We start from the raw sequence: 8723 nt of genomic DNA on the forward strand, positions 1-8723 counted from the left end.
GGGATGAGGCCTGATTCAAGACTTCCTCTGAATTCAGCAGATTCAGTTTTAGTTATAAGAAAGACATCCCAAAGCTTGAAGGCTCTGAATGCAAAAACCTTGGAGGGCTCCCCATAAGGAGTCCATGCACCCCCTGAGGCCGGTGGACATGAGGGGCACCACTCTCCTCTGGCCCCTCACAGGTCTCTCCCATCCCTGTCTCTCTTCCCACGCATTCCCATCCCCACATGCTCGTGCCGACCACCCACAACCTGCTGCTGCGTGGAAACCAGCCCCGGCCTGGCCCTTCCAGCTGCACCAGATGTGCTGTGCTGCCCCACGCTCCCACCGAGCAGCCCCAGGAGGAGAGGGAGCCGCTGTAATTCATCTTCCCTAACGACAAGAAGGGGCTCTTAAGGAAGAGCCAAGCTCACTTGCAGGGAGGTTTCGCTGACGCAAAGCCGACACGAGGGCGAAGGCACGGTGGGAGGTTGAGGAGCCGGGGGCACTCCCAAGTGCTGACCCTCCGGAGCAGAGGCTCCCACGGGAGCCTGGTGTATTTTTGGAGCTGTAGGAAGGAGTGATTGCAGCCAGGCAGGGAGCAGCACGGGAAGGCCAAAGGCGTGCAGCCACATGGACCCCCCCAAACTCCCTCGTAATCATCCCCGTGCTTCTTTCGGAGCAATCCTGACTCCAGGCTGTTTATACAAGGCACTTGATTCCTTTCCAAAAGGAGCTGCATTTAGAAGGGAAGCAAACTCCTGGGGGAGACAGGCTTCTGCCCCCACCCAGCTCGTGAGGACCAGCACCTCTCAGGGCAGGGATTTTTCCAAAGGAAGAGAAACCTACCCCATGGCAGGGAAGGGGGAGGACTGGTCCTTCCATGCTCTGGACAATGAGAGCTGGCAAGGATTTGGTCAATCTCAGCCTAGACTTATGTCTGAGATGTGTCCAACAAATACTCAGGTTTCATTTCATAAGATTGAACCATATCTATGGAGCCTCCAGGGATCTCCAGGAGTCAGGATAAGGCTCTTCCAGGCAGGAGCCTAACTCTGCTCTGCAGGGACCACAGCTTGGAAGGATCCTGCTAAATGTGGCATGGCCATTGCTCCATCTGGAGGAGCGAGTTTAGGGTTAATTCCTTGCTGTGCTTCCACAGTTCATGTCCAAAGTCATTCCTCACCTCATTTTTCAGTGTCTTCCCCTTGGCAGCCCTGGTTGGAGATAAAGAGGGTGGAAAAGTTGACGGCACTTGTGCTAATCTCCGTGCCCGGCGTCTTTCCCACAGCAGTGGGGATGGAAAGAGCCAGGGCTTTGTTCATTAGATGGACACAAGGACTGCCTGGAGAGCTGGAGACCCTCACAGAGCTTATCCAAGTGCTCCCAGGTGACCGAAGACACCAAAATAGGATGTGGCCAAGAGCAAAATTAATCTGGCCGGAGTAAACCTTTGGAAAGGACTAGGAGAAAGGATGCTCCATTCATTTTTCCCTATGCAGAGTACAATCAGTGTTGAGTCCAAAGGAAAATTGCTTGACCCAAGTGGAAAGTCAGAAGACTTTCCTCCCAAAATCAAGGAACATTCTCCCAAAGCAGGAGACTCCAGGCTGCCCACCTCTGGAGTCTCCTTCCACTTTAATCTCCTGAGCTTGCAAGAGGAAAAAAAAAGGAAAAGGAGAGGGCAACTGTAGGAATTAATAAGAATATTGCCAAAATTTTAATAGAAAGAAGACAGAGTGTTTATTTTAGAGTAGTAAGATCAACTCTTACTACACTGGGAGATTCTCCTGCAGTAGGACAGCTGAGGTCACTCAGTCCAAAAGAAATATATCAACTGGATATGAAAAATGTAGGGTTAGGGTAAGGGTTAAATAGGGTGAGGAAATACATCCCTCCTTGGCATCACTTTCTTATGAGCAGCTGCCTGGATTTGTAGATCAAAAAGTACCATGAAAAATTACAAAAAGCACAGCATTTCCACAAAAAGAACCAAATACACTCCACAGAGCCCATCCTTTATCACAGAACCTCAGGATTTGGCTTCTAAGTGGGATTTCTATTGCAAATAATAAAATAATAAAATAATATAAAAATTAACCTAATCAGGGATTGCCTGAAGCAAGCTGGAATGATGACTGTCTACTGCCACGCCACGCACGTTTTACACCCCCCGGCTGTCACGTGCAAAGACAATATTTGCTCTTTTTGCAACAAACACAGACACGGGATTTCCTGGCACTGTATCCCGGTGACTTTGCAAGGCCCATAAGATCCCAGCTTTGCTCAGAATGGACTTTTTTGGCTGCAGAGGATTGCTGAGGCAGACCCTCAGTGTGGGATGCTTCCCAAGAAAACACCGCCCTCAAAACAGGACGCGAGCATCCCTCAGCCTTTCCTCCCTCTGGCAAGTTGGGTGGTTGGTCTTCCTTCATTCTTTCCTGAAGGTCTCTTTTCATTCTGGGGCATCAGGATCTGAGCAGGGTTTCCTTGAGGGCAGGTCCAGGCTGGCTGTGTTTTGCCTGCCCCAGAAGTGTGTGCAAACACTCCTCCTGCCCGGCCGGCCGTGCCTCGTGCTCCCTATCAGCGTCACTCCTCTCCCGTCCTGCTCCCGATAATCTTATCTACGCTGACCACTCCTTGCTTGTGTTTGGGCACCCAACCACCTCGCCCCTCATAAAATTACCTTGTCTCAAGTCTCCTAGACCTTGATCCCACTAAACTTTCCAACCCATCTTTTTCCTTATCCCACTGCTGGTGTTGCTGGTGAAGACCAGGTGGTTCTTCTCTTCTGGAGCCTGATCCCACCAAAAGCAGACGTGACCACAGTGCTGGACCATCCAGACTCAGCCTCTGCTCTCTGGTGCCAGCACCATCACCACAAATGCTGGAAGACCCAGGTCCTTCTATGTCACTAAGACCCTCCTTGTGTCTTCGCCACAAACACTCATCCAACCTGCCGTGCCTGCCTGCACAGTGCCCAGAATTGCAATATTGCTTTGATTTTCCAGCTTAAATCAATGGCTCTAATCAGCCATGACTTTCTCCTTTCTGTGTTCCCCTCTCCAAACCTACAGCCACGCTGCCTCCAGATCTGTGACTTGATAAATCTCCTGTTCTGGCTAAACAAAGCAATTAATAATATTTTCCAACAGGATATGAGAACACGACTGGTACATCTCCAGGCTTCTAGAATACACTCCTCAGCAAATTCCTTTAGTCCCTTGGAAGGAAGGGACAAAAAACTTGCTCTGCTGCTGTTGGGACCTCAGACCCCAAGGCCAGGCTCCATTTCCTCTACAGGAGACATCCAGCCTCCCCAGGAGGTGAGAGCTCCCTGCTCCTGCTCCCTGCGTGCTCCCAACACCTTCACCCCAGGATGCTTTCCAGCCTTATCACACTCTGAGAGCCCACAGTCTCCTACTGGCCTTGTTGTCCCCTCTCCTACCCTCTTCCATTCCCTTCCTCTCCTTGCCCCAGCACAACACCCAATTTAAACCTCTCCTAAGGCTTTTAAATCTCTCTCTGGATCACCTCCAGCTGACATAAGTGAGAATAATTCTCTGTTGTCCTCCTGTTTCCTTTTCCATGCCAGGCGTTCTGCAGGCATGGAAAAAACAAAAAACAACTCCCCTTGCCTGCACTCACAACACTTTCACACTGCTTCCAGCTGAAGCCAGTCCAGCTCCTCTAAATCAAAAGATATTTATAAAGCTCTCCTCCTTGTCATCTTTCTGGGGATCCCAAAATCAATTAAAATAGTTCAAAACCACGAATGAGACAGTAAAGGCGAAGAAGCCAAAATATCTGAGGCTCTGTAAACAGAGAATTCCTGCGAAATAATCCTTTTCCAGTGGTTGTCTGGGAGCAGAAAATGGACACAGAATCATAGCCTCATTAAGGCTGTGAAAAACCTCCAAGATCATCAAGCCCAACATGAGCTTAAATCACCTGGCTGGGGCTTTGGGCTGGGGCACGGTGATGGGGTTCCTAGCCATGCGTGGGTACAAAAGGATCAACCACCTTCTCCACCTCTTAAACCTGCTTTAATCCTTTAGGCTGTGTGGTTCTTGGTGTCCCCAGTGCCACCAGGTGCTGGCATCCACCCGAAGGTTGGGTTCATCCTGCATTTGCCAAGCAGCACAGCTGCAATTCCCCAAACCCCAGTGCCAGTCAGCACAACCCTGTGAGCTCTGGTGAACGTCCAAGCAGGGGGATGTCCCTGCTCATCAGAGAAATCATGTTCTGGAATGTTTTGGGTGGGAAGGGAGCTTGAAGCCCATCCTGATCCACCCTACCCATGGGCAAGGACACCTTCCACGATCCCAGGTAGCTCCAAGCCCTGTCCAGCCTGGCCTTGGACACTTCCAGGGATCCAGGGGCAGCCACAGCTTCTCTGAGCAACCTGTGCCAGGGTCCCAGCATCATCACAACAAAGAATTTCTCCCCAATATCCATCTAAATGTCTCATCATCACCCCCATCTCCACCAGTGCTGTGGGGTTACCGGGATGCTCCAAGTTCTTGGCTGAGGTCAGAGCTCAGCAGCCCCAAAACCTCCCAGCCCCAGAAGCTGAAGGCTTTTTGTGTTCTGCTTTGTCTCTTGCGTGGGGTCGGGGTGGGAGCAGCGGGCAGAGGCTGGGCACCCCGCACTCGAGGCGAAGGCAGGGGCTGGGCTGGCTCCAGCTGGGAGGCACAGCAGCAGTCACACCAGGCCAGGCCAGGCGGAGCCCGCGGTGTCAGCGGCACCGAGCCCGCTCTGTGTCACTGCTCAGCCCTCCCAAAGCCACGTGTGACCGGCGGTGACACCCCAGCCCCACACGGAACTGCCCCAGCCTGGCAACTGCACCTACCTGAGCCCACGGCCACATCCACAGGGAATTGCTTCCTGGAGCTGCGCCCATCCTGCATCCCCAGGACTCCAACCCCATCCCATAGGATCCCTCAAACTGCCCCTTTCCATCTCCTTCCCTGGTGCCCATCCCTGACACCTCCAAATGTCAGTGGTGATGTTTTCAGCTCTGGAAAACACCCAGAGAGAGATGGGCTCCGGTGGTCCCTGTCACAGGGATCACGGAGGGCCAAGATGGTTTACATGGAAAAATAATTTGTTATTGCGGCCCCAGCCCTGTAAAAGACACCCTGGATATGATCCCATCATGTGGGTTTTGGGGATTAAATATGAATTTAGAGATTAACTCTTCCATATCTTGTGTCCTTCCAAGTCTGTTAAAAGTAGGGAACTTTGTTGTGTTGGAAATACTGTCCCCATCAGAAACTTCCATTGTCTGTGTGAGTGTGTTGTGTCTGATGGCTCTGGGGAGGGTGATGCCCACAGCTTCCCGTAAAATTTGGGGCTGGATGAGACTTTTTAATAATTCATCATTCATAGCACCAGTGGCTTCTTGTACAAATAAGAGCTACAAATCCTTCAAAGCCAGATCTTCACCATGCCTTGCCCTCTGATGACCATTCACTCCAAAACTCCCCAAACCTGGAAATTCCACTGTGGCACTTTCACATCCTACTCATTTTTGAGGGCTGAGGGGACTGACACTGCACCCAGGCTAATAGTTTCTGACCCTGAAGCAGTTCTTTTGTTAATGTATATGTTTTTAATGCACATGTCACAGGACAGGAAGAGTGAATAGGTCAGGAAAGGGTGGGGGAATCTTGTTGCCTGTCAATTTATACATTTGCTCTCAAAATCATGAATATTTCTCGAGGGATGGGTGTCCTGACTGCCACCATGCCAGATGGAGCACATCATCCCTCTGATGCCAACGAGCATGTTTGGGTAGAGCTCAAACTGTTCCTTCACGTGCTTGCACGGTGCCACTGCCAGACTGCTGACTTTTTAAATCAGAAACAATTCTAAACTAGAAGTTTTGAAATAAAAACCTTAAAAAGCAGTTTTAAAGCTTTTCTTCAGGCAATGGTTTTCCTGCCACTAGCAAAGTGACACTCCTGAGTCATCTGCCCTTGGCCAGATGCCCCTAAAAGGTCCCATCCAAGTGCCCTGGGGCATGTGGGGTGCTGAGCACCCAGCCTGACTCTGGGGCACCCACAGTCCACACCCTGCAGCTGCCTATGGGGTGTACAGATGGAGCAGCATTTATTTGTTGGGGCTTTTGTTTTTTAATCCGAATGTCTGACATCCTGCGAGAGGGTTTGGCAATGTTTTTTCACTCCAGGCTATTTTTGCTTGCTGTCAGTTTCCAGAAAAGATCATGAAATGCAAGAAGGGCTCTGGTTTTGGGTGACTTGACTCACCCCAACTCAGGGTTATTACTGCAGCAGCCTGGAGGGAGCTGGGGGCAAATTTTGCACCTCCAGCAGAGCAGAGGACAAAGGAAGACGAGTGTAGCCCAGAGGCAGCCCCAGATCATCCAGGATAATCTCAAGCTCTTTCTCCTGGAGCCCACAGCCAAAAAGTGTCATCAAGTCACCTGCTGGAATAGCCCAGCCTGGGCAGTGGGGACCTTCAGGGGTATGGAACTGGGAGACATCATCTGGGATCATGCCTCCAGCCCTGGGAGCCCTCAGGAGGAGCAGCCCCGTGGTGCCCACAGCGTTCCCACAGAACTCGGGCACAGCCCGGGGAGCAGCGGGCAGCACTGTCCTTGGTACAGGGCGAGGGAAGCAAACAAAGGTGACGGCAAACCAACCCCCAACCCATCCCGACCATGGCTCCTTCTCCACGGCCACACATCCTGAAAACCCCGGGCTGGGAAGTGCTGACACAGCGCAGCACACACCTCGGTCCGGGAGCACCGCTGGGAAAGCGCAGCCCGGCCCGGGCAGCACCGGCAGCACCGGCACGGGAGGGTCCTGCCCTGGCACATCCCCTGCTCCCAAAAACCGCAGCTGGCTGCTCCAGGTGCCCGTGTGTGCAGGTGCTGCCAGGACAGGCATGGAAATCCCCCCTCCCAGGGACATCCAGGCGGATGTCCCGGGGACAGGAACCAGCATTGCAGCAGCCTCGGTGCACATCCAAAACCGGGCAAAGAGCGGGGGGAGGAAAGACAGGTGAGGGGTGGTGTAAAGGCAGGATGGGAAGAGTGGCACACGGCCGGGGTGAGCGGTGTGCCCTAGGCAGGCAGCGAGCTCAGGAGCCTGCAGCTCGGGCAGGATCCGGCTCCCAGGTGGCAGCAGGTGAGGAACTGGGCAGCCAGCGCCGGGAAACCACCTCAGCCCACCGAGCTTCTGTTTCTGTCACTCAAAAACTCTGCTCGCCCGAGTTTTTAAAGCAAGTACTGCAACACTTAAGGCAGTGTTTTCTTTTCACACCAGGATGTGGTTAATCATTCCCCAAGCAGCAGCACACCGTGTACGGGACGCCGTGGGGAAGCTCACGGAGAGCTGCTCCATGGGGTGAGACACCCACGTGCCGTGCAGGGCATCACTCCGAACCCGCAGAGCCCCCGGCCCTGCCCAGGCAGGATTCCCCGGCACTGCCCCAGGAGCTGATGTTCAAATTCTGCATCATCAAACACCCTTCGTTTCACCCGCGGTGCGTAGGAGGGACACGGGGATGCGGGGGTGGGCTGGGGTCCCTCTTCAGGCAGGAACCCCCCCTCCCTCCCCGCGAGCATCCCCGCCCCATCCTTACTTTGATGTTGCAGAAAAAACTCCTGGAGCAGGTGCTGGAGCTCTTGGGGATGTCAACCGGGGATTTACCAACTTCGGGGCGGACTCCCATGGCGAGGGCTTCCCGGGAGCCCGGAATTGTCGGGCTGTGCGTGGGGCTGCCGCCGCTCTCCGGCCCGGCTCGGACTGTGCCGAAATCCCTCCGAGGCTGCGAGTGAGCCCGGCAGCGGGAGCGCCAAGTTCTTATAAGTCGGCTCTGGGGAGCGATGATGAAACGCTTTCTCCTCCCTCTTTCGCTTTGTGCGCCGAGGGAACTTTAAAGTCGCAGGAAAGGGAACAAAGGCAGCGCTCACGGAGCAGGTGGGGCGAGGGCTCGGCGAGCCCGGACCCTTGGGGAGTGCGGGATGTGCTGGTGGGACAATGCTCTGCCCACCCGTGGGGACCCCCAGCCCCCAGAGCCGCCTCTGTGCTCGTGTGCCAGGCTGCAGGACGGGCAGGACAAGGAAACGGCGCTGGCAGTGGAGCCTTCCCGCAGGGAAAACCACTGGGATTTTAATTCGCAGGTGCCCCGGAGGGGCGAGAGGAAGGGGAGGCACCTTTCATCAACTGAGAAAATGGCTCAGGTGGTGGGAGGGGGAAACTGAGTGGTGGCCAGATGGAGAAATTCTTCCCCGGGCCGCGGAGTTTTGGAGGGAGAAAAACCTTCAGTGTTTGTTTTTATAGAAAAAGCTGTATTTGTGAAGCTCCTGAGCATTGTTTTTTTTCCACCAACACCTCTCCGGGCTTTGTTTATGCAAAGCACTGATTTATTTTGCAAGCTCCTCTCAGGGGGAAACGCGTCAGAAGGAGAAGGGCAGGTTGATCCAGCCGGAGCAGAAACCAGCTTCAGGTGTTTTGTCCTCATTACCGCTTCCCTGCGCAAAGCCGGTGCGGAGAGCAGGGGGACCCCACGCGAAACAGCCCTGAGGCTGCAGAAATAAATCCCAGCGCCCGGGATGGGTTCCTGGGAGGGCTGGTGGGTGCCAAGGACCGAGTCCCTCTCGGTGGCACCCCTGGCCCCGCTCACCACGAGAGGGTGCCCGGAGCCCGTGGGAAGCTGCTCCCCGGGCGCTGCCGTGTCCCTCCCGCCGCCCGAGCCCCGGTGAGGACCCTCGG

At 54.0% G+C, this 8723-nt stretch overlaps 1 protein-coding gene across 1 annotated transcript in view; it reads right to left on the bottom strand.

The window, feature by feature from the left end:
- SLCO2A1 (solute carrier organic anion transporter family member 2A1) overlaps window positions 1-7897 on the bottom strand; it is a 23790-nt gene extending 15893 nt beyond the window's left edge. Inside the window, exon 1 of the mRNA XM_021541442.3 lies at window positions 7591-7897. Coding sequence (XP_021397117.2) covers window positions 7591-7680 — 90 coding nt within the window. The 5' untranslated portion in view covers window positions 7681-7897. The remainder of the gene's footprint in view (window positions 1-7590) is intronic.
- Between the last annotated feature and the right edge of the window lie 826 nt (window positions 7898-8723).

The sequence above is a fragment of the Lonchura striata genome, chromosome 10 (assembly GCF_046129695.1).
Source record: "Lonchura striata isolate bLonStr1 chromosome 10, bLonStr1.mat, whole genome shotgun sequence".
NCBI lineage: Eukaryota > Metazoa > Chordata > Aves > Passeriformes > Estrildidae > Lonchura > Lonchura striata.